This window comes from Scomber scombrus, chromosome 18 (assembly GCF_963691925.1).
Source record: "Scomber scombrus chromosome 18, fScoSco1.1, whole genome shotgun sequence".
In the NCBI taxonomy this organism is placed as follows: domain Eukaryota; kingdom Metazoa; phylum Chordata; class Actinopteri; order Scombriformes; family Scombridae; genus Scomber; species Scomber scombrus.
Window position 1 is genome coordinate 9,041,024 of NC_084987.1, and position 25,384 is coordinate 9,066,407.

Here is a 25,384-nt window from a genome sequence, read left to right on the forward strand (position 1 = left end):
AGTTAGAAGATTCTATCATTGTTGGTATTTTTCAGAGATAGTATGGATATGAATGCTACAGACCCTAATTAAGTAGTAATTCAGCTTTGTTGAGGGGTTTTCTATTGTTCCTTCACTGCTCAGCCATGCTGAATCCAAGGTGTCCTCCTTCTATCTATAGATAGCCTAATTAATATGCTGCTTACTTGTATACACAGAAACAAACAGCTGCTTCTCTGTACACAAACATAAACAGCAGTTAGTGTGTTACTGTACAGTAGGGTTTGCAACAATACCACTGTTCCCTGGGAAACACTGACGTCTTTTGTGATTTTGAGCTGTCTTTTTAAGCATTTACCTTTTTTCAAGATGATAGTCAGGTTGGTATATCCTGGTATGAAAACTTGCTGCTGAGTGACAGAGCAATTTGTCACTGTATCACTTAAAACCACTAGAGGGCAAAGTTTCCTGACTGAAAGTAGTTTTTAAACTTAAATATATTGAGCTTGGGTATTTGACATATGTGATCAACAGGCACATATTGTTTTGTGAAACAATTGATGTAATGTGACTAATAAAATATGATTCATATTGTTTTCACAACCACATATTGCATAATGGCATCAGAAAGGGTGTCTGGCTTGCTGTAATAATGAGGAGTAACACAGAATTGGATGAGATCAGATGGGGGTGGAGACGAGGATGACCCGACATGAGGAGAGAGGAAGAAGGTCAGCTAACACACTTTCCCACCCAGCCCTGCCAGACACACATTCACACAAACACAGGCCCACCCTGCAGCGTTGTGTGTGCCAGATGAGGGTGTGATACATGACTGCTGTCACTGCTTCCTTCACTACACCAGCACTTGCGCAGCATAGCAACTGCACCATAATATACTGCTCAGTGAGGATACAGTGAAACATTACCTGAGGCACAAAGCAAGGCCATCTGTACTGCACTCAAGGGAAATAAATGCTTAATCGAATACTGAGAAAGGTTAAAGGGTGCTTCAGCCAGAATTTTCAAAACAATCTGCTTCTGAGTAAAAATACAGCCAACAATCAAAACTTAAATTTAACTTTAAAAAAAAAAAATGTTTTAAAGTATATCAAATGGTATACAGTACATGGAGTGAGAGCAGAAAGGACGTATTCTCTCAGATAATAAGTCCACTAAGTCTTGAAAATAGCAGAAGTTAAACACAATACATAAATAAACATTTTGTTCCAAATTTGAAAGCACTTACAATGGCTTTATCGTCATTTAAAAAAAAACAAAAAAAAAACACATAACATAACACATTGTCATGATTCAGGCGAAAGATAACACTTTTTTTGTTCAGTTCAGTTCAGTTTTTATCACTAAGCTGCTCAGACAAGTCATATCTTTTGCTTGGACTGTTTGGAGATGTTAGATAAAGTTAGCTCACCATATGATCATGAGGATTGTCAGTGTTTGTACAGAGGAACATGCTGCAAGGTTTCATACTAGGAAACAGGAAAGAGTTCTTCTCTGGGCGTAACCTCTCATTGTGTCCGATCTGTAACCTCTAACCCCCACACCTTCCATACACTTTGACTCACATAACCATGTTCATGCTGTGGACTATAGTCATTGTTCTGTACTCCCTACAAATATATAGATAATCCTTTTTATATATCAAACATGGACACATACGTACTTCCAATTCAAAATGAAAATCATCAGTTTAGATAGCACATCGAGCTCAAAGCATAGTTAAGTTCAGTAATGAAAATAATTACCTTGTCTTTTATCAGTACAAATGTTGTCCAACATAATGAGGAGTGTCAATACAAATATATTTTGCCTTCAACTTTGCAAGCTCCAAAGCTTTTGTCATCATAACCCTGAATACTGGGTTATTCAACATAATCAATATCAAGCTCTGTTTTCTGAATATTGTGTGCAAATTGGATATGACTGATTCAATCAGTGTCAGATCTCAAGTCAGTGGTTGAAAACAAAACTTTTGTCAGAACCATTACTTTAAAAACAGATACAGTATGGTACAGAATTTATAATAACATATTTTTATCACAGTAAGAATTTGTTAACACCAGAAACTTGGACAGCTGCAATAGTTGTGATGCAATTGATTATGGCATTCTTGCTGAATCATCTCTGTTTAGGTTCCTCAATGGCTATTTAAATATTTTGGAAGTTGTCCGTGTTATGAAGCACAGGTAAACTTTATCATAAAGAGTCAGTGCTCTGCAAAGTCACTGGTGAGATGAAAATGCAGCAGAGGTCCATGTGTGTCCTCAAATGAGAACAGATGGGGAAGCGTAGGTCAAAAACTTGATGATGATCATGATCATAGCAGAGATACCAGATTATCAGGAGCTTCCATCCCCATTCTTGGTTTTGAGCACCACCAGGCTAACCATAGCAGGAATCAGGCAGATGGGAGTTATCACCAGGGCAAAGACAATGACTGGTGGTGGGTCACGTAGCTCCTCTGTGGGACAATCCTTGAAATAGATGGAGTGTATTTGCACAAAAAGAAGTTCCACCAGTTGGTTGGGCCATGGGATCAGGAGACAGTCAGATATATCCTCTGTGCAAATGCTCAAGTTACTATAGAGACTGCAGTGAGGAGACAGGGACATTGTGAAAGAGGATTCAGAAACTGGCAAATATTTAATATTTTTAATGTTAAAAATATTAACCTGTAAATAAAGAGCTAAGCACATTCTACTTACCTGTTCACATTACTCCAAATGCACCAGTCAGTGCTGTTTAGTGATTCCATTGCAGTTTCAAATTTCCTGACACAATTACTCAACAAATGGGGAAGACAATCCATTATTGGTTCTACCCCAGAACAGAAGTCACAATAATGCACACAGTGGCTAGAATTCCCGCAACCTGCATGAAATGAAGATGAGAAGAGAAAGAAAAGAAAAGGGGAGAGACAGATCATAAAATGACAATAAAAATGTGTTGGACATCTGCATTGAGTAAAGGACTCTTTGTTCACAGAATTATATACATGCTTGTATGGTTTCGTGTGGTAATAAGGTTATTTCACATACCAGATGACAAGTTAGTGAATCCATAAGTGGTATCTGAAACAGAGAAAAATCATATGTTTTGATAAAAAAAACTTTTACATCAAACAGTAATGTATACTATTTACATTTCCAGTCAACACAAAACATTTTAAAATTTGCCAAGTACCACCTTGTAGTTCAGAACATTAAAAAAGAAACACATCATAGCAAATTTGAATGCAAAGAGTATTTTTGTCTATTTTAGCTCATGAGTTCCCCTTCACAGTACTGAGGAAGGCATTTGCAGCTGTAGAAGGGAGACCACACACTCACCGGAGAAAAAGGAGAGGAATACCCCAATGAAACCAAGTACTCCCTTCATGTCAGGAAAAATGAATAAAGGTGCCTTTTCTCCAACTGCTGACCATGTATAATAAACCTAAACTTCTTAAACTGTGTACAGCGAGGCATAACAGGAAACCCGACAGGATGGAAGAGACGCAGTGTAACCTTCGGTTACCAGATGTCCAAACAGTGTTACCCGCGGTTACCAGATGTTCTTCGAAGATCTGTCTGACGGCCCTGCGCCTTGGCAGCAGCTCTTCCCCTCTCCAACACACGTTTCTTTAGGATTTTCTTCCTTTTTTTAAAGGGGTGGAGGCAACAAAGATTGTCCTCTCCATTCTCCCAAATAAAAGGGAGCACACCCAAGCTGGGCTGGACTCACATCTGAAAACCCTTTACTCTTTAACTCTTGTTCTGCTTTTTAGTCTCAGTTTCTCACAGTCGAAGGCCTGGCCAGCTCACAGCATGTGATTTATTTGCCTTTTGGGCTGCCTCTGCCAAATAGGAAACATAAGTAAACATTTAGGGCTTAGCGTTTTGGGGTGGATGTAATCATGACTCTGCAGGGTGTGCTGAGCAGACAGCCATGATTTCATATGTAGGTTAATTTGACCAAATTGTGTTGTTAGTCAGAGCTGATCGGCTATTTAATATCTTTCTAGTGAAGAAAACATGCTTATACTTCTGCCACAAGTGTGAGAAACTTTTTGCTTCTTATGTAATGAGGAACTCATGAGTGTGCTACATCTGTAAGGTAGTTTCTCACTGTCACCACTCACAACTTTGAAAAGCAATGTGAGAAAGGTGGTTTCATTGACTGAATGGAAATCGTGATTCATGTTTTCTCACAACCAACTTGTTCATTTATGTCACTGAATCCACATGTTGGGCCTCTCACAACATCTGTTTGCTGAGCAGCATTTTGATTTAGTAATGACATCAGGAAATGTGTCTTTTCAGCAGAGGAGGAGTTCAGAGATGGGGGGAGTTGGCAGGGGAAGGAGGGGGGACAGTCAGGGGAGAGAAAAAAAAGGAAGGCACAGGATGAGGAACACTGAAAGGGGCGCTGCTCCAAAGTTCCAGTTGTTTCACAACTCGGAGTTCATGCGTTGATCACAGACGTTGCATGGGGTGAATGACGAACAAATTCAGGAAGTTGAGCCAGGCGGGGGATGCTCATAATAAGGTTTCAGTTAACCTTCAACCCCAAACCATTATGGGCCTTGTGTCTACTGCTGTTGACCCCTCACTGGTAGAGACCTCCCCAGGAGTTTGTGTTGGATTCTCGTGATAATACACACAAGGAGATCTTGGCAGAAACCAATATATCTGAGATCTGCTTTCTGTGTTTGTCAGTTCCAGGCCAAGCAAATGAGTTTAAGGAACTGATCCAAAACAATCCCTCAGTGGACACAAATATTTAATCAGTATATAATTACAAACCTTAGACACTGTTAATAGCATTAATGTATGTCAGGACAATGATTAAAGTAAGAATTAATCAGAACCTGACCATTTATAGTAAGGGAGACACAGGAGAATAATTAACAGTCTTAAAAAATTGTGTAATAGAGGAACAGCTTTTAAACTGTAAACTTACTATTCATCATCCTTGTTGATTCATACCCTATAGAGAAAGGATGTCAGGTTAGTCAAAGAATTCTTGCTAATACATGAGATTATTTTTCCTCATAACCAGAAAAACTAAAAATATACATACCTACTGTAGTGGCTCGTTGCGTCGCTACATTTTCAGCAACCAGACAAAACACTGTTGTGTGCCCTGCTACAAGAAAAATTAACTGAATATTAAAATCAAAGTTAAAAATGCCAGAATTGGAAACAAGAGCTATACTGAATTATAATAGATAACCCTTATACTCCAATTTCAGAACATGTGACAGCAGAGGAGGTAAAGGAAATAACACAGAGTAACCTGTAGGGAGCGAACAGGTCAGTGCATCCTCCCTTTGTCTGCCACTGCTTTAAAGGAAATCTTAATATATTCAACATAAGGACATTTAATCATATGTACAATCATTCCCCTCTCACAAGAAAATATTATCTTATTCAATAAAAAAAATAAGAAAATAATAACTACAGTATTCATCATAAACTATATTAACCTACTAAATCAACATTCATTTTTAAAAGTTAATTTGTTGTCTCAGCTTGATCAGAATTATTACCCTCAAACCAAACTGTTTAAGTGTAAAACTCAATCATGAGACTAGCTAAGCTCCTTTCTAAAAGCCACTCAATCACTGAACGCTCCTAAGCATTCCTCTTGAGAGGTGAGATAGAGGGCAAGTAGCTATAAGACATTATATCATGAGTAAAGAAATGGACAGTGTAAATCTTCTACTTACCCCAGATGAGCAGAGTCACAAAACATCCAGAAAACATTAGAGAGAAACTGGTGGCTGTCATTTTGCCTGACAATGTTCTGTCCGTCTTCCCTGGTGGGTAGGGATTACATATCTCAAACTTTTTGCAGGAAGACTATAAAACAACAGGAAGCCCTCATTTCCCAGGATGGGCGTGTTCCCACAATGGGACAGAGAGTCTCTGATAAGGTTAGAACTACTGTGGTCCACCGGTGCACATCTATTTCTCTCATCCCACCTCCTGTTTTCATATAGAAACAGAGTTGGGAAGAGACCCATCTCTTTCTCTTTCTCTCTCTCTCTCTCCCTCTCTGTCTCTCTCCTCCTTCTCTTCCTCCTCCTCCCCCTCCTCCTCCTCCTCCTCCTCCTCCTCCTCCTCCTCCTCCTCCTCCTCCTCCTCCTCCTCCTCCTCCTCCTCTTCCTCCTCCTCCTCCTTTCTCTGCTTTTACCTTTGCCTTTGATTGGTGTTTTTTTATCATTACAAGCAACACACATTGCAGTGGTTTCTTAAAATGCTGGCTGATAGCATGTGAGTCATCTTGAACTAAAAGGATTCATGTTGCAATTTTAATATGTGAAAACTTTTTTTATGCTTTGCATGTTTTGATGAATGACAGCTTGGAACAGTAATTGTGTGCTGCTTAGACATTGCTCATTAGCATTCCTGTCAATAGTGATCCAAAAGCATGTTACGACTTTTTAAAAAATATACTTATCACTACATTTTCCAGATAATGTGTTGTGGTCTTTGTTTCCATAGAGCATTAGATTTAATGTGCAAGTGTGTCACTGGTGGTGAGTAAAATATGTTTTTCACATCAGTGCTGTTACATTGTCAGTCATCAGTAGTGATGACACTCCTTCCAATCACTTCTGGATCTAACTTCACATTGAGCTTCTGTGGTGAAGGGAGGCAGCAGGGATCTCCAGTATGAAACTCAAGCACTCATCAACGTCACTGAAGGATGAGTGCACTTTCTCAGCTGCTGGGCTTGGGATGTGGCCAGATATCTCCAAGCCAATTGCTTCCACATTTCATTTCAGATTGGTTAGTCTGCTCTTTTTCATGTAACAGTTTTTTAAATCCCACTATTTTAAAAAAAATCCCTTAAATACATCTCCATCAAACTTACAGTGAGAGTGAAGTTAAATATCTGAGTGTATTTGGCCTCCAAGGAAAGTGAAATATTTCAATTGTTCTGTTGAGAGAAAGCAGAATAAGTGAAAGTTTACTTGGCAAATCTCTTTCATGAATCAATGTTTCTTGCATCAGTTATAGTCAGTTAATATGTTAAATTACTTAAGAGGTAGCTATTTCATGAGATACTTAGTAAATCTTTTAATCTCCAACCCTTTGTCACAGATCATAAAAGCTGCAACATATTTGAAGATATGAGTCCCACTGGCAGGTGCCAAGACCAACAGACAGTTTACATTATAAGGATTTAAAAACTTCCTGCTGAAAAGGCCTTGCTCTGAAGCTTATCTTCCTGTGTGTGTTTGCTTTTGTTTGACAGTTCAGTATCAACATGGCACGGGCTACTTTAAATCCCATGTAGCCACGCCAAACATGCTGTATCGTCTGAGATAGGCTGCTTTTGCTCATTGAATGCATAATTAGTAGCCAAGAATGCACGACGTAAACAGCAAAAGCAGTGAGAAGGAAGGATTAGCAACAACACAATGATCAGAGAGAAACATAATGATTCAGTTATGTTGGTATGATATAATATAAGGCTAAAACATGTTGTGTCTGGTTTCTTTATCCAAATTAGACATACAAACATGTGAGCGTGTGTGCATGTAAGAGCATGTGCTTTATCATACTGTAGGATGAAAAGTAGCTGAACAGTGCCATCTTGTGTTTCTTTTTTTAATCCATAATTGTTTTTTAAAAAATATACTCCAACCTAGACAATGAATTCAACTGTTTATTGAAAATTGTGAATGGATAATAAGGGCTTACCTGTTAGATATGACACAAGGTAATACATTAAAGTATAGCCTAGATCTATCACTCTACTATTAAACCACACCAGATACTCACAACATTAAACCTACAATCACATAAACAATTATTAAATAAATGAAGCAAGCCATTGCTCTGGATCTTTGAAATGTTACACGCTTGTCTACGGGGATGTCAAATGGAAATAAAGGATAAAGAAAAGAAAAAGCTCAAGACAGTAAATATAAAATTAAACACATTTTTTAATCACATTCCCTGTTTCTAGGCCGATTTGTCTAACCCATGATCCATAGTAGATTTTGTATCTATTTTGTTTACCATCAGGGGAACAGATGGGACTTTATTAACAGTCTTGCGCAATGACACTTCTATACAAGCCCTTTTAAGACAAGTCTTACACAAAAATGTTTGTTAGAGCCTCTGTTGTGAAGAGTGAAAACAGGCATGTTTGTCAAAGCAGTTATGCATATTCCAAGTATTTATAGACTATTATACTACACATTTTATGGCATGTCTGTTGATTCCTAAGCTTAAAAAACTCAAGTAGCCTATTTCCTGTCTTCTTTTTCAAACTCACTTTGAATATATGTAAAATATGCAGCTGTGAATGATATGCTCATCTGTTAAATTAAGCTGTTAAAACCTCTATGAGGTTTAGATACACTTACAAGTCGGGATTGGAATATCAGCTTCATTTGGATAAAAGAAATCAACCAGCAGGAGTAGATTATAATTTAGACACCAGCATCTGTTGTTGTCTATAGAGTAAATGTGTTCAATTTAATCGGTGCAGTAATACAAACTGTGAGCAGCCATTAATATACATTATTATTTATAATAATCACAATATGTGAAAGGTGAATAGGCCTATGTATTTTTATTTAGACTATAGAACAGCCCTATACCTAAATGAATTAGATTACCCAGTAGTGGCCACATTAGCAGTTGTAAATGAGGTCAAATCAGGTTAGAGCAGAAAATCATGTGCTCCATTAATCTGATGCATCACCAGGTTACTACATGTGGTTTACCCCTTCCCCCTCCAAGAAGGATATGACGTTATTGAAACGCCCCCCAAAAATGTTCTCACCTCAAACTGTAAACCTTCTATGATCTGTGTCACGCAAGAGTTTGATGCAGTTATTCAAAAGTAGTGGCTTTAAATCATTTCCTGGCTGATAATTTGCCTAATTTTAACACCCCACTATGATTCGTTGTGCTTTGCCATGTTTTCAATTAAGGAACTGTGAACTAGGATTTCACGTGGAGTACGTGGTGGCATCAGTGGCCAGAGAAGCCTCATCCAGCCCCTTTAAAACGAAGGATTAAATTGTGGTGGGCTCTCCCTGGAGGAGGAGAGAGGAACAACAACTGAACTGTTTTTTCATCCGATACAAGTCCATGGGAATGACAAGAAACAGGGGGACAGTTTTCTACTATTAACCAAATTTAATAATGTTCATATATTTTTGAACGTGAATCTGAACATTCCGGTGATACAGACCAAGTATGTGAATATTTTTTTCAGTTTCATTTTTGATTATGCATATTTCAACCAAAACTCACTACAATGTGCCATATTGCTTCATTTATTTGTGCCATCTTTTTAACCAAATATACCTTATTACACTACATGTTCACTTCTTTAGTTGACTATTGCAATGAAATAGCTTGTGGGATTTTTAAACATGATATGATTATGCCGATTAAAACCCACTGACTATTATGCCCTCACGCATTTAGATGGCGATCTAGCGCTGTGGACAGTTGCATCAGTTCCTGTGTGTGCGTGTAAATAGCTGTGCTGTGCCGTAGCTGCTCCACGCTACTTTTTATTCCCAGGACGCAGAATAGTAATAAATCCTCCTCTGCTTGGAAAGGCATAATAAAGACGTCACCCTCCTGCTCGGGTTGGCTCAACCAAGCCAAGTGCGCAGCTATTTGTAAGCTACAACAACAACAACCTCCAGCACCATGCCCATGGATAACGTAGGGATTTCTCTGAGATCCCCTCGCCGTACGGAGACGATATCTGCGTCAGATCCATAGCAAAGACAGCCTTTAATTCCTCTGGATCTCTCTACTAAAAAAAACACACACACAGAGAGAGAGAGGGACTTGATCGTGTTACGGGGCTCTTGTCGCAACAAATAGGACGCAAGACGTGGATTTGAAGGTATTTAATAACTGCGACACTGAATGTAGATCGTAGACGTGCACACGCGTCCGCCAGAATAACGTGCTGTCATTGTGGTGCTCGGTGCGCACGTCTTTAAAGTGATCCAAATTTAAATGGATTGTGGCGTAGCTCTGTTTGAACAGGGCTGCAGCTACAGGACGTAGCGCACTTCATAGCTGTGGCTGAAACGTTATGCACGACTCGTGTTCCGAAACAAAAATTGCACTATATGCCAGTTTCCAGAGCTCAGTTTTGCCTTTGTACTTATTTCTGATTATGTATTAGCTCAGACAGGGAAGTTGATGTCCACTAAGGTGGTTATGAAACACTGAAAAACTGTACTACGCACTTTTCTTCTCCGCTTCATATTGCATTTCTGAAGAGGCACGCCCACTCCTGAGCAATGTGGATGCCCCGTGCTGTTAAATTAATCGAGACTTTCTCCATTCGTGGGCACATGATAGGCCTCTTTATTCACTATTTGGTCAGTTGCCTACCATGAAATTAAAGGGCTGGAAGCAAACGCACCCTAAGCTGTTTAAAGCACTACCTTGGAGGACATTTTTTACATTAATGACAATTTTGTTTTGCCAACAGAGGGGGGCACTCTTTCAAATAGACTTCCACCTAGGGTGAATGGGGAAGTTTCCTATCTGTTGTGTATATGTAGTGTACAAAAGTGTGTAGAAGGCGTATATGGTGATCTAACAACAATAAGTAGAAAAGTACTGTGAGAATATGGCTAGTAGTATTACTAAGAATTGTTATGATAGAGTAAATGATGAAAACAGTCATGAGTTCATTGTATACTTACTATGAAGTACAATAGAGACTGTATAAGACCATTCAGAAATATTATGGTATTTTTCTGATAAGAATATAAAATGCAATCATCAACCTGTTCCCCTGCACCTTTTATACATATATTTTAGGATTCCAAAAGCTTAATTTCACAATCCTGTTCTGTAGACCAAATGCCTCTTATAACACAGGGAAGTTAAATGGTATCTTTGTCCTTTTAAAAGGCCATGGAGGAAACAGCTGCTGAAACGGCAGCCTCTACCACTGGTGCCACCCCACCAACCCCAAGACCTCAGCCTTCCTCCTATGCACCCTCCCGCAGTCTGCTGGAGTGGAGACGGAGGGTCAAATCTGAGTATATGCGCCTTCGCCAGTTAAAACGCCTTAAAAAAGCAGAGGAGGTCAAGGTGGGTTATCTTGATATTGACACTTCTGCTCATAAAAAAGGTGTGTGTGCCTGTGTGTATACATAGTATGTAGGACCTGCATTAGGTATGTGTTTGATATGCAGCACTCATTGTGTATGTTTGTGTGCCTGGTGCATGCGTGTCTTAACGTTCGTGTGACATGATCTTTGTTCTGTTTGTTTCCAGACCCTGTTTATGTCCAACAGGCAAAAGATTGAGCAACAGACAAATCTCCTGAATGAAGATTGGTCCAACCTCAGGATTCAGTCCATCCCTTTGTCAACTTCAAGTGGAGCTGCGGCCAACAAGAAGGTGTGTTAGTGTGTCTGTGTGTGTGTGTGTGTGTGTGTGTGTGTGTGTGTGTGTGTGTGTGTGTGTGTGTGTGTATGTGTCTGTGTGTGTGTGTGGTGTGCTAAAGAGAGAGTCCCAGAAAATCATGACCACACATAACTTCACACACCATCCTGCCTGCATTGTCCAGCTCTGCCTTCATATTCCCGCAAGCGCTGCCATGGCTCAACTAGTAATCCAGTCTATTATTATTGTGTGAATGTGTGGAAAAGCTCCTCACAAGCATCAGGTTGAATCCTCTTCTCCAGCACAGTGTTCTGCTCTGATTCCCACCTGCTAAATGTGCAGGTGGTACTAAAATTAAATATCTTAGGACAGAGCAGTGTGCCAGAAATTGATCACACAGCGGTCTAATAGTGGTCTGTTGCCCTGTGGGAGCTCAGAATACAAACAGCCAGAGGGCATAACAGCATCTTTCTCTTCACACATGCTGTCACTGTCTACTATATTGTGTTTACTGGGTTTATTTTCCTTGTGGGAGGTTGAGCAGCATGTGTCTTTGATTGTATAGTAATAATCCTGAAGACTGCTTTATTATCTTGTCAACCCCAACCCCACCTCTGGTTCTCTTACAGATGTGTACAGTGGAGTTTGGCTTCCCAGGATTCAAAGCTCAAGCCATTGCCACGAGATCATTGTCAACAGTGGCAGGAATCCCCTTTATGTACTCCTGGTCACCTCTGCAGCACAACTTCATGGTATGAAATAGATGTTGGTGCTGTTGGTGATACAATTACAGTGTTATCACAAGTGCAAATCCTAAAGTTTTATTCTGGAAATGCATATTTTTTTTATCTGCAGAAGAAGACATGTCACTGCTCTTGCAACACAACAATGTTATTTCCAGCCCGTTTATGTACCTTTTCTACGAACAAATTTGTGTACTTGATTGTTTGACATTTTTGGCTTAGCCCCTCTGAAGCATCACATGTGGCAATGTGAAGTATGCCATGTGGTTGTTGCATTCCTGTCTTCCTCAGAGTGGCAGGGGACAGTGCACATGCATGATGTAAGGCAAATATTGTTAATTTTGATTTGTTTTTGTTTTTTTGATTTGGGTTTTTTTTTGTCATAGGTAGAGGATGAGACGTTCCTTCACAACATTCCATACATGGGTGATGAGGTGCTGGAGCAGGACGAGGCCTTCCTGGAGGAACTCATTGACAACTATGATGGTGTCCATGGTGACAGAGGTGTGTGCTGAATGCTCCATCCCATCAAGTTGTCTGCACAGATAGCATAATCCTATCCTTTTTTGGCCATCAGTGTGCAACATTTGCTCAAGAACTTGGGTTTATTAAATGTTGATAGTACAGCTTATGTCAGTCTTAAGTCTGTCTGTATGAAAACACAAATATTTAAGAGATGAACATTGACATTTGTCAGGTTCTAACACAGTAATTGTGTTCCAGAGGGGGGTTTTATCAGCGACGAGATCTTTAAACAGCTGGTGGAGGCCTTGAGCCAGTACTCTGACCATGAGGAAGAGGACGAGGAGGAAGCAGTGGCGGTGGCGGTGACAGAGGCGGCGGGAAAGAAGGAGGAAGAGAGAGCGATGAGGAGGAGTTCAGTGGAGGGTTCAGAAGAGACTAAAGCTGGGACTGTGGCGTTCATCAGAAGGAAGAGGAGGAACACTACTGAGGGTGAGAGTGTGAAAGGCTTCAGTTGGTGCAGAGTTCAGACTTTGTCCTGTGAGAGAACAAGAGGGCTGCAGCATGAACAAGGCGGGTACTGTTTCGTCTTTTTACACTGTGCAGCTGCCACATGGTCGCCTTGCCACAGCAGCTCCTGAACCAGCATTGTTTACTTTAAAGCCACCCCTGTGTCCCTGCATGGGTACTGTTTGTGAGGGAACCTGTTTGTCCATGACACTGATATGACCCATCTCTAATGACAGGACTTAATGACCTCTTGTACCAGGCTTTATGGGAAACTAGGCTGTATACACACTCTGCCAACACTTAGTGATAGTGAAATCAAAGCATACCTGGACACCCAGTAATTCAGCTACTGGTACACAATGCATGTATGTAGGGTCCATGAATAAAGTACATAAATAAATAAATAAAAAAAACAGCATTGCTCTCATTACATCATGTTTTTCACAGAGAAACTGTTTTCAGAACATGTTATTGCTAACTGGCCTTGAGCAATGGGAAAACTCCTGTATCGTTGCAAAATGTTTGAGAGAACACGTTACATAAGATTTATTTGTGAATCTGTATCAAAACCTGATGTTTGGACAAAAACTGGTTTATTTGTATAACAAATTCTGTTCACTGTTTCATTCTGTCTCCCAAAGCGAGGGACCTGACCGGCAGCAAGAAGATCCCCAATGATACGATATTTACAGCCATCGCCTCAATGTTCCCTTACAAGGGCACCATGGAGGAGCTGAAGGAAAAGTAAGAAAAGTGAAATGAAACTGAGGGATCTGTGTGCACAATGCTGAACAGACCGTTGCTTAGTGTTCACCATGGAGACGCAAGCTGTCAGGGAGGAGAGTAATAATGGTGGCTCCCTCTCAGGCTCTCTCACTCAAAGGAGCAGTTGTATCAGCTTCTGAAAGAGCTTTACATAGAGAGAAACATCTACATCTTTGCCCAACGCTGACTTCAAAATGAACAAACTAATAGTGCTGCATGAAGAACTGTAAACAGGTAATCACTATTAAAAACTCTCCCTGTAACTTCCATAGGTACAAGGACCTCCTGGAGCCCCCTAGCCCAATCAAGCTGCCCCCCCTCTGCACCCCCAACCTAGATGGACCCTTTGCTAAGTCTGTGCAGCGGGAGCAGTCGCTACACTCCTTCCACACACTCTTTTGCAGACGTTGCTTCAAATACGACTGCTTCCTTCACCGTAATGGCATAATTTGTTTTTTATTATCATTCCTCCAGGAGATTTATTTCTCAAATGCTTATCTATACTTAGAAATACGTCATGCTCACGTAATTTGTGACTAGTTGCTACTACTAACTACTTCACTGACACTAAAAATGTTTTTATTTCTTTTCAAAAGCTTTTCATGCCTCACCCAATGTTTACAAGAGGAAGAATAAGGAGATCCGAATTGAGACTGAACCATGTGGTGTGGACTGCTTCATGTTACAGGTATTCCAAACCCTGCAGTTGTTTAACCCATGTTTATATTATTCAGTCACTGTGTACGCTGTGGTACTCTTTCTATCTTGCATGTGTTTCTTACTATCCCATGTCCTCTTGTGAAGAAAGGGGCTAAAGAATTTGTGGATCAGAATATGTTGCGATCACAGAGGTCTCGGAAGCGGCGGAGGCAGCAGCGTGCCACCAACTCCAGCTGTCCTGGGCCGTCTGGGTCTGCTGAAGAAAGCAAAGAGGCCGAAAGTGACCATGAGACCACCTCCTCCTCAGGTAGGACTGATCTCACTGCTTTTGAAACCACCAGGTGCCCTTTCCAGACAGGTGTGAGCCAATACAGTAGTTATAAAGTATTGCTTATATTAAACATTTTATGGATTTTGAGATTTCTCAGCAACTCCACAGTAAATATAAAAATCTGGTTAATTTTGAAGGCTGGCTGCTCCATTCATAGTTATTTTTTTCAATGTGCTTCTGAGACTATGAGTAACTGTATGACTAAGTGGATGCATCATTTACCATAACCTCCCCCAAATCCCTCCCTTTCAGTAAGGCCTGCCCAGACTGACTGCAGCCCTACAGAATAGTGAAATTTGGCCAGAGATGAAAGCTTTTAAGTCATATCCTGCTCTCTCTTCTATCTCCCCTCTTCCATCTCCTCTCAGTATCAGCTCTCTCTTGCCAAGCAAAATAAACCAACCATTAGTTTTGCATGCTTCAGACCCAACACAAACACTTTGTTCCCTCTCCCCCTCCTCCTACTCTGTTTTTTCTCTCTTTTTTTCATTTATATTGACATCTTCATGTGGAGAGCAGTGGGAGGGAAATAAGAGCAATCTCCTTGGGCTCTTTATCTTTCTTTCTTTCCCTTGGAGCTCTCAGGTTGTTGTTCATCGCCATCAATGCCTCACTGGAAGTCTCTGTTAGCTTTGGAAATCTCTCGTGCTCAGCCAGTGACTCAGCAGAGTCTCTCGCACGTGTTGAGATAATATGGAAAAAACAGATTGTTGAGCTGATTTATAAAGATACTGGGTGATGGAGCATGTGGCCGCAGCAATGCTGCATTCAGCCTGTTGCCAAGCAACATTCGGCTCTCTGCCTTGAGCTGTGGGTGTGCGAGCATCAGTCTTGAATATCCGAAAAGCTAAGTCAAAGCCCATGGTCCTGTGTATGTGTGTGTGTGTGTGTGTGTGTGTGTGTGTGTGTGTGTGTGTGTGTGTGTGTGTGTGTGTGTGTGTGTGTGTGTGTGTGTGTGCGTGTGCGTGCATACAGATGTACAAAAATGGCATCAAGAAATAGCAATATGTCTGTTTTGTATGGTTAAATCAGCAATACTGATGTGCATGTGCAGATAAAAACTGTAATAAACGTTTTGCCAAGACCAAGTAATAGAAACGTTTTTGTGTGTATATTCAGCTTCAAGTGCGTAGATTCCAAAACTTTTCTGGCCAAGAGTAGTTAGTCAATGATACCGTAGTGTGTGTCTGTATGTGTATGCATGATACAGAAGGGAATTCGCGATGCCAGACTCCCACTAAGCTACGTCCAGGGGATGATGATGGGGAGCAGCAGGCGTGCTGTGTGGTCCAGTGGAGCGGGGCGGAGGAGTCACTGTTCAGGGTGCTGCACGGCACATACTTCAACAACTTCTGCTCCATTGCTCGACTCATCGGTACAAAGAACTGCAAAGAGGTGAAATGTTCACACACCTTTCAGGTTCTCAGCATGTTTTCACTGACACAAAAAGCAGAAGAGACTGCACAAACAACTGCTGTTACTGGACTATAATAATTAATCACACATATATTACATTATTATTATTATAACATTCTGGCTCATATTTACACAAATTGTCACAAGTTGTTACATGCAGGATTTTATCTTAAAGAGGGCATTATTACGGCTTAAACCATAATGCTATAAGTGTACAAAACAGCCCAAATGGAGCCACAGCTTTCAAAGTAGAACTATGGAAATGTATCTAATATTATTAATGCGCTAGTAGAGCATATAAGAAAAGATAGGCCAAGCAAATGTGGAATGGTGACAAAAAAAAAGAGAAGAGCATTTATAAGAAATTAGGTTTTAATTTTTGGGAAAAACTTTTAACATTAATAGTCTTGCAGTTGTGAGTTATTAGCTGTTTTATCTGTTGTTTACCTGCTATATTAGCCATGAAATGTAGTTTTAAACATTAAGCAATGAATTTGGACTTTCTAGGACTGATACATAGTTGTTTTGAAATGAAGCAGACAACATACTTTTGTTGCTTTTTTCTGTTTCTATTGCGTCAGTGCGAGTATAATAACACATGTATCCTGTGCCTGTGGTTTTATGGTGTGGGTAATTGGGCTGACTACAGAGAGAATAGCATGTGGCACCATAAACAAGGATGCTTACCAGATGTGACGTCTCACATGCTTTCTCATAATGCAGTCATTCAGCCATAGACATTCCCAGCCTTATGTCAATTGAATATCATATGGGTTATGTACAGTATAAGAAAGCCACTTTGACTTTGACTTTGAAGAAGCCTTGTACAGAACATATTACAGCCTCTGAATTACTTAAGTACACTTTTACCAGTAAAGAACAAGAAAACCAAATCTAGACCTATCTGACACATTGTGAAAGAGCCTCACGTCTTTACATCCAACCCTTGTAGTGCCTCTTTCCTATGTCCACACAGTCCAGAGTCTGTATTGGACTGTCTTTTAAAGCTCTGCTGGTATCCAGAGGGCCCCGCCCCCTGCTTAACTGAGTGGAAAAGCAGAAACCAGCTGCATCATTATGTATGTCCGTGTCCTAGGGAAGAGGCCAAATCTGGGCTTTGGCAGCCAGAAGTAGTTGTGTGTCTGTGTCTGTGTCTGTGTCTGTGTGTGTGTGTGTGTGTGTGTGTGTGTGTGTGTGTGTGTGTGTGTGTGTGTGTGTGTGTGTGTGTGTGTGTGTGTGTGTGTGTGTGTGTGTGTGTGTTTGGCCTCTGCAGTGGAGTTTTGAAAGCAGAGGATGGAGGGGGCAGGATGGAGGGGGCAGGATGTTCTGTGGCGTAATCATGGAGATGTGCTTTTCGGGTTGAGAGCCACTACATTACAAGATTATTACAATGAAGCAAACTGAATTGTCAAACAGTTGTGTAAATTTGTGTCAAATTTGCACATTGTGCTATTGTTCATATCATATTCATCTCCTCCAGGTCTACGAGTTTGCAGTGAAAGAGGTCCTGATCCATCGTGTACCTATAGAAGATGGAGGCATCTCTCCCCAAAAGAAGAAAAGGAAACACAGGCAAGATATCACCAGTTGTTCTCTAATGGAAACATAATGATAACATGATCTCTTGCAAAACAGAGGTTGACCTTCAGTGACACTTCCTGAATAAATAAAAGTTTTAAATTCATTATTTATCTAATTAAATCATGCAGAGAAAATGTTCTAACAATTTTGTAGTTATTACTTTTAAATCTGCATTTGGTCTTACACAATTTTTGTCACTAAGTCTCTGCAGCGTAAGCTAATTGAATGTCTAATATCTACATTTGTATTCTATTATCCTGCAATTCATACCATGAAGAACAAGTTTAAGACAAAACTGAATAAACCCTTTCATTGTGTTTGTTTGATGAGGCAGGTTATGGGCAAAGATTCAGCTAAAGAAAGGTATGTTCATCCCACAATCAAACATCCCTTTTGAGATACTACACAGCTTACTGTTGTCAGTCTGAGGACTTTGTCCTCTGTTGCTCCAGATAACTCATCCAATCAGGTGTACAACTACCAGCCATGTGACCACCCTGACCACCCATGCGACAGCTCCTGCCCGTGTGTGATAACCCAGAATTTCTGTGAGAAGTTCTGCCAGTGCGAGCACGAGTGTGAGTGTCACTTTTCTTATTCACCTGTGTCACCAATCTGTCATTTACTGTATGCTTCTTTATTTTTAATGCAAACAAAAACACCTACCTAGTGTGATCTGCCTTGATGCTAAAGAAGAAAGAAAAGAGTATGTGATAACCACATTCTCCAATGAAAGCTCAGTGTAGCTTTAAAGCCATTTTGCCATGCCACAATAGAGAGGGCATTAGGTTGTAAAACAATTCTGCAGTATTCTGGGAGCAGTCAGAGGAGAAACTGTCCTCTGGCAGGAATAGGTGGGTGTCTGTTTAATACAGAACTGCGTTCAGAGTGAGGCATTTGCTGCAGCGGCAGTAACCAAGATCTGTGTTTTCCGAAATGGCCACATGGTGGTGGAATGCATTTTGTATTTTGCCCTTTGGAGAGTTCACAATAGAGAAAGGGGACCAGACGTGTAAACATGTTTCTATGGTTTGGAAAGGATGATTTTGCTTCATCTGATCATCTGTTCAGTCGTGGTCGAGTTACCCTCCCTCCCCCCTCCTCCTCCTTACCTGACTGTTACCTCGCCTTTTTCCCGTAGCAGAGGAGAGCTGGGGTCAAACAGGAAGCAGCCTTCAGTTGCACATGTGTGTGCTCTAAAGTCTTGGAGAGAAATCAAAGGGATGTGAGAGGCTCCGTGCCTGATGTACAACATGATTTCCAGCATCAGCATGAGTCAGACAGCTCCAGCTAAACAATGCTTGATGATACAGACACATAAAATCTGCACTGGCTGGGAATGAGAGGTTAAAACGGCACGATAGAGAAGACAAATGCGGACTGGAGCTCTTGTTATGGACGGTTTTCCCTAGGCAGAGGCTGCTGGAAAGACATTTCGGTTATTCTTGCCTGATCCTCCTGTTCATCTGCCCGGAGGGTGTTATGTTACACTCTGCAAAATTGTATTTCAGCATATCTGCCAGCAGAGGTCCCTGACATATGAGCTTCTCAGCATTACTCAGCCATTGAGCTTCTGTGCTGCAACTGCATTTTGAAATGGAATTATTTATCATTTTCTTATTGTATTCTGCCAAGCCACATAATGTATTATCTTTCTGTATGGCTGGATGAAGTCTGTTCCATTACCTTCTCGTCACACCCCTTTTCAGAGCAGCTGTGTATTTAAATGTTTTCCAGGCCAGAACCGATTCCCAGGCTGCAGGTGTAAGACACAGTGTAACACTAAACAGTGTCCCTGCTACCTGGCCGTGAGGGAGTGTGACCCAGATCTGTGCATGACCTGCGGTGCTGCAGAACACTGGGACACCTCGGTGGTCTCATGCAAGAACTGCAGCATCCAGAGAGGCCTAAAAAAGGTACGCCAGAACCCTTGAAGTTCTTGATGGTCAAACAATAGAAATCTGATAATCTGTAATTCTGGAGACAAAGTCAAGTTAGGGGTGTATAGATCACTAATTTGGCTTGTGGTCTAACCTACATTTGAACTTCTCTCAGCACCTGCTGTTGGCACCATCAGATGTCGCCGGGTGGGGCACCTTCATCAAAGAGTCTGTTCAGAAGAATGAGTTCATCTCAGAGTATTGCGGAGAGGCAAGTCCATGCAGCTTGGTCTAATTTTAACTGTATTCATAATCTCACAATTTCAACGTTTTTTACTTCTAGTGTTAAAATGTGTGTCCGTGTGTGTCCGTGTGTGTGTGTGTGTGTGTGTGTGTGTGTGTGTGTGTGTGTGTGTGTGTGTGTGTATGTGTGTGTGTGTGTGTGTGTGTGTGTGTGTGTGTGTGTGTGTGTGTGTGTGTGTGTGTGTGTGTGTGTGTGTGTGTGTGTGTGTGTACATGAGCAGCTGATCTCTCAGGATGAGGCGGACAGACGTGGCAGAATCTATGACAAATATATGTCTAGCTTCCTTTTCAACTTGAACAATGGCAAGTATTCCCTACTGTTATTTCGATGTCCTAAGCCAACCATACTACACTTAAAGTACATTCATTAATCTTTAATGGACTGTTTATATCATCAGACTTTGTTGTGGATGCTACACGAAAAGGGAACAAAATTCGCTTTGCAAATCATTCAGTTAATCCCAACTGTTACGCAAAAGGTAAGACTGTTCTGCTATGAATTGAAATGTGAATGCAGGAATTTGGGGGAGGATGAAAAAAAGTGTTTTGTTGGCTGATGTTGTGATTGCCACCGTTGCAGTGGTGATGGTGAATGGAGACCACCGTATTGGAATTTTTGCCAAACGAGCAATCCTGCAAGGAGAGGAGCTTTTCTTCGACTACAGGTAGAGTCACAGGCCTTTTTGTGACTCTCCATCAGCTTCAAAGTAAACTCTAAAAAAAAGAAAAGAAAAAAAAAGGTGCTATATTATGTGACTGTATAACTGGTTTCTGCAGATACTGTTTACTGACTTTTTACTTCACCTTTCTCCCACAGATACAGCCAAGCCGATGCCCTCAAATATGTGGGGATAGAGAGGGAGGTAGACATGACTTAGCTGCACCTGCTGCCTACCTCCATAACTTGTCCCTAACTCCTCAGCCACCCACTAACGCTTCTGTCCCTCTCTGCAGCGTCACACCTAGCTGACGAGTTTCTTTGTGCAGGCACTGTGTCTGCTCTCTCTGCTGCACTTCCAAAAATAGAAAGTCCCTCCCCCCGCTGTTTGCAGGTGCTTCTGCTCTGCAGACAATGTACCACGTCCCTCAATGACAGCCGTCAGCTCTCCCCCTCATCTGCCCAAATTCAGCCACCTTGCAAGACTGTGTACGCCAAGCTTATGAAATTAAACTATTTAAAGTGGAAATACTATTAATCTGTATTGCTTACTGCACCAAGAGGATCACACTTTTTATTTTTGTTCCATCTTGTCAAAGCAAAGAGGCTACGATTATTCATCATGCAGTGTGTTACTCTCAGCAGTTTTGTTACTGTACTTATAGACACTTTTGTTTGACCTCTCAATACTTAATGCAAGCTTTTACATAGTACCTAATAATGATCAGTGTAATGCATGTGCTGTCTCTTGGATAAACAAACCATTAAACATGTTAGTCACAGCATTAGCTTCAGTCAGGTGCTGCTCTATGCAGTCACTCAATATGTAGTGTGATGTTACCCGCTAGCTGGTCTTCAGAAGAACTCGACCATGCTTGTTCCTCTGTGAACCTTTACAGCAGCTAGCATCACCACCACATCTTTATGGTGAAATAAGTTATTGTGCATTTATATCATTGTTCTGCAAAAATAGGCAACCAGACAAGAAACCGACTGACTGAATGTAACCTATAGATGATGGTGAAGAGATCTCATTCTGTTTTTAATTTTACACTTTTTCCCATACTATTGGTACTCAAATCAACGCACATGCAAATCTAACATTCGTCATCTCGTTTACATGATCTTGAGGCCTTCACACTTTGTGAGGCAAATAATTAATAAATGAACTAGTCACACATTAAATGTCTTCCTTTTAAAAAACAAATAAGTGCCAAATGATTCCACACAAAAAAAGACTGAAACCATGTGGATGTGTTGCATAATTAACGGAGCTGTGTTGAAGGTAAACGTTACAAGGTTATGACTATGGGAAAAGCAAAATGATCAGTGTTTGACCAAATATTAAAGTCCCCCACATGTGAATGTAAAATATCACTTATCATTTTTTCGTTTGTTTTTTTACGTCCAGATTTGTTATTCACTGTTTTTCATTCATTAAAACAATAAAGCCCACATTGAAATGAGATTTCTCAATAGAAATGAACAAAATGGAGTTTACGGCTATGTACAGTGTATGCCTATAAAAATTAAAGGTTTAACTTTATACATTACAACATGTTGTCCTTGTCCTTGAGTGTGTTATCTGCTGAAAAAAATATAAAAAAATCACAATCGCAAAAAGCATCTCAACTAAATAACACAGAAACAATTTCCTTCAAGCTTCTTTTATTGAGGTGATAGTTTGGCTTTGCCTTGATTTACACAGTAATGGTCATTTACAGTGAAAGTATTACAAAACAAATTTGAGCATACTGAAAAACTAAAATTCCTAAATTTCCATGTGATCACAAACACAACTGTAATCATAAGTTCTGGTACCTGTTGCAGGAGGATTCAGTTTGATGGTGCAGAGAAGTCTAATTTGCCTACTCCTCACTCTGGTGCGATTACCATCTGATTTGATCACATGACTGCTGACAGGATATCTGCAGATTCTCATGAAGCATGAAAAGTCTTAAGGCCTTTATAGGTATTAAAATCTCTATAATAGGTGTAAATAGAAGACAACAGAATCACATGTCATTCAAGATTATTTTTTATTGATTTTAGTTTAACTATATGGCCCTTAAATAAATAATAAATATAAATAAATGTGCTTTATAATTAAAAGTGTAATGTGTTTATTTATTTTAATTGGTTACTGCCAGGAAGGATTAAACAGCATTTAAAAAACAAAAAAGTCTCACATTTTGTGAGATCAGCAGATACCCTGTCTGAGCTAACATGCTGCTGGCCTACTCCATCTAGTGGGCTTTTTATCTTAATCACTTTCACCCACATCCTTGCCACCATTATCAGGATGCAGGATGGACACTTTAGGATCAGTTCTGCATATCTCCCCTACGCTTGAAATTTCCCTTGCAGATGCCTGATGCCTGAAAATGGAGGGGCCACTCCAAGCTACGCACAGGCCTAATTTCTGTCTCACTGTACTACCGTTGGTGCACTAAAATAAGTGAGTTGGAATAGTTGGCATCAGTGCACATGTTTGTTTTTAACATCAGTAGGCTGTATCTTTGTGGGCAAACTATGAATTCACAAACATTTAAACGTCCGGTCAGTCACACACACGCTCCAGGGACCACGCATGAAAAAACTAGTGAATGGCATTAAAGTGTCACTGCTAGGCTGAGTATTTATAGTACATTTACCAGTGAATACAGTAAGGGTGTATACATTTATATAATACATAAATCGACTCTTTCCTAATAGGCGACAAAGCATATTTGACGCAAGTTTGTTGGCTTGTGTCAAATATGAGTCTTGAGTGGTGATTGTCAATTTAACAAAAAAAAACCATACACTATTCTTTGTACTCATCACAAACCAACAAAACAATTTCCCCTTGTTTGCTCACTTTTCACTTTCATTCATCTTATTACAGCACATTCTTAAAAATATAGCCTGTGAAGGCGACTTTTTGGCCAAATCTGTACAGTTTTTACATCTACTGTACATGCTTTCACTATACAATTTCGCACAGTCCTGTCCATCTGCAACGGAAGAGGTGTTTGGAGGTGTGTTAGAGCTACAGAGATCAAGTACTGTACTTTCTTTATCCTGAGCATTCTAAAAAGCTACCATGAATAATATTACTTTCAGTGCTAAGCAGCCTACGGTGAAAACACAAGAGCAGGCCTTCACTGTAGAGTCTGCTCATACATTACAGAGTCAAAGGATTACATTCAAAGCACTCAGTTTTGTATAAACCATAGGAATAAAAAAAGTCGTTAAACACATTATTCATATATTCACGTATACACTCATTACATCCTACTTGCTATTGTGCACCTGCAAATTAAACTGATACATTAACATCACTGGTGGCTGAAAGAAGCTCATATTATTGCAAGTTACTGCAAAGTGCGCTCATGCTCTACATATGCATAGCAAATATGTAGCAAATATTTTGCTCTTTTTTTCACATACACTATAGTGCTTTAGTATTGAGGAGAGCTGCAGTGAGTGATGGAAGCCCTAAGCTTTGGTTGAACCACACATCAAATGAAATTTCATCCTGCCAGAGAAGACATTTTCATTGGACTATTGGTAGAATTTTAAAACTTTCCACAGGAAGCAGCTAAACAAGCAGCAGCAATAATGACAGTGTTCAGCTACTGTCCTACAGCAAATGCAAAAATATTCAAGCAGTGTGAGTTTGAAGTAAAATATTAGCATTTACACTCGTGTGGTCCTCTGTACATAATTGTGTGTGTGCATGTGTGTTTATATATATGTAGATATATATGCGCTTCTTCACATGACCATAGGGAGTAGCTGTTTCTTGAAACGTTCTTATTATTTGGGGATGAAAGGATTGTGAGAAGTCTGATCTTTCTGTAATAGTGCCAAATACAGAAAATACCCGCTGAGTGAAAAACACTCTGTAGCACCAAGCTTTTGGCAGCTTGACCATGATACAGTATAAGCGACCAGAAGTAAGACAGATGGAATAAGAATTTGGGTATTTAGGTCACCCTGTCCCTGGCAAGCTTTATCACCTCAACTTTTTTTGTTTTGATTCTGCAGTACACCAACAGTCATCCTCTGGTATTACAACACCAACTGTTAGCTCTCACACCTAGAGGTACGGTATCTTCATTATCATCACGCTCTTATTTCTGAAGCCCTGTGGTTTAGAATGTGTTAGGAAATTGAGCACACTGTGATTGGCAAAGCTGCTATCTACTGACACTATGGCATTTCTGGACCACTTACATGTGCCATTCTGTATAGGTAATGCACTGTTATAGGCTGCAATACAACAAATATAAGCGTATATACCTCTTACAATCTTTATATGTATCATCTCAAAGCTTAACATCTCAAAGCTCCATGCTTGTCAGTGTGGTCTCTCTTCGGTCAGTTGTTTTTATCAATGCCAGTTCTTTGTTTTTTTTTGTTTTTTTTCTCCTGTGATCTGGATTTTCATTGCACTGGTTCACTGGCGCTCAGATATGCTCACTGCTCAAATCCGAGACAGATTTTGAGCTTCAGTGTTACAAATGGCTCCGTGAGAGATTGTCTTCAAAAGGTATATTCTAGATGGCAATCAGTCTATACAGCAAGATTTACCTTTAATCAGTCTCAAAAATGGCTCAGGAAAGAAATCAACAAATGCCTGAATACTTTAAACTGATGTTCCAACTGTAATTAAACATCCCTTAAAATCCTGTTCCCACAGTGTCTAA

At 40.3% G+C, this 25,384-nt stretch overlaps 2 protein-coding genes across 5 annotated transcripts; one reads left to right on the forward strand and one right to left on the reverse strand.

Moving 5' to 3' along the window:
- Window positions 1-1,123: 1,123 nt before the first annotated feature.
- ramp2 (receptor (G protein-coupled) activity modifying protein 2) lies at window positions 1,124-5,795 on the reverse strand. The gene is made up of 6 exons (XM_062438960.1): window positions 5,711-5,795; window positions 5,062-5,127; window positions 4,942-4,968; window positions 3,039-3,071; window positions 2,706-2,871; window positions 1,124-2,589 (listed from the first exon to the last, which is right to left on the reverse strand). The coding sequence occupies exons 1-6, from the start codon at window positions 5,769-5,771 to the stop codon at window positions 2,340-2,342; spliced, it is 603 nt and encodes a 200-aa protein (XP_062294944.1). The 5' UTR covers window positions 5,772-5,795; the 3' UTR covers window positions 1,124-2,339.
- Window positions 5,796-9,171: 3,376 nt separating this feature from the next.
- Window positions 9,172-22,240, forward strand: ezh1 (enhancer of zeste 1 polycomb repressive complex 2 subunit). 4 transcript variants are annotated; one of them, XM_062438236.1, is made up of 20 exons: window positions 9,172-9,204; window positions 10,903-11,084; window positions 11,271-11,396; window positions 12,011-12,133; window positions 12,511-12,628; window positions 12,848-13,078; window positions 13,738-13,840; window positions 14,134-14,297; window positions 14,458-14,549; window positions 14,666-14,828; window positions 16,033-16,247; window positions 17,749-17,840; window positions 18,184-18,212; window positions 18,302-18,427; window positions 19,587-19,765; window positions 19,905-20,000; window positions 20,254-20,335; window positions 20,431-20,511; window positions 20,613-20,697; window positions 20,850-22,240. In XM_062438236.1, the coding sequence occupies exons 2-20, from the start codon at window positions 10,905-10,907 to the stop codon at window positions 20,908-20,910; spliced, it is 2,346 nt and encodes a 781-aa protein (XP_062294220.1). In that variant the 5' UTR covers window positions 9,172-9,204; window positions 10,903-10,904; the 3' UTR covers window positions 20,911-22,240. The 4 variants fall into 4 exon arrangements, with proteins under 4 accessions (XP_062294220.1, XP_062294222.1, XP_062294219.1 ...); XM_062438238.1 differs by lacking the exon at window positions 9,172-9,204 and adding an exon at window positions 9,481-9,873 and having other exon boundaries at window positions 10,902-11,084; window positions 20,613-20,739; XM_062438235.1 differs by lacking the exon at window positions 9,172-9,204 and adding an exon at window positions 9,481-9,873 and having other exon boundaries at window positions 10,902-11,084.
- The last annotated feature ends 3,144 nt before the right edge of the window (window positions 22,241-25,384 follow it).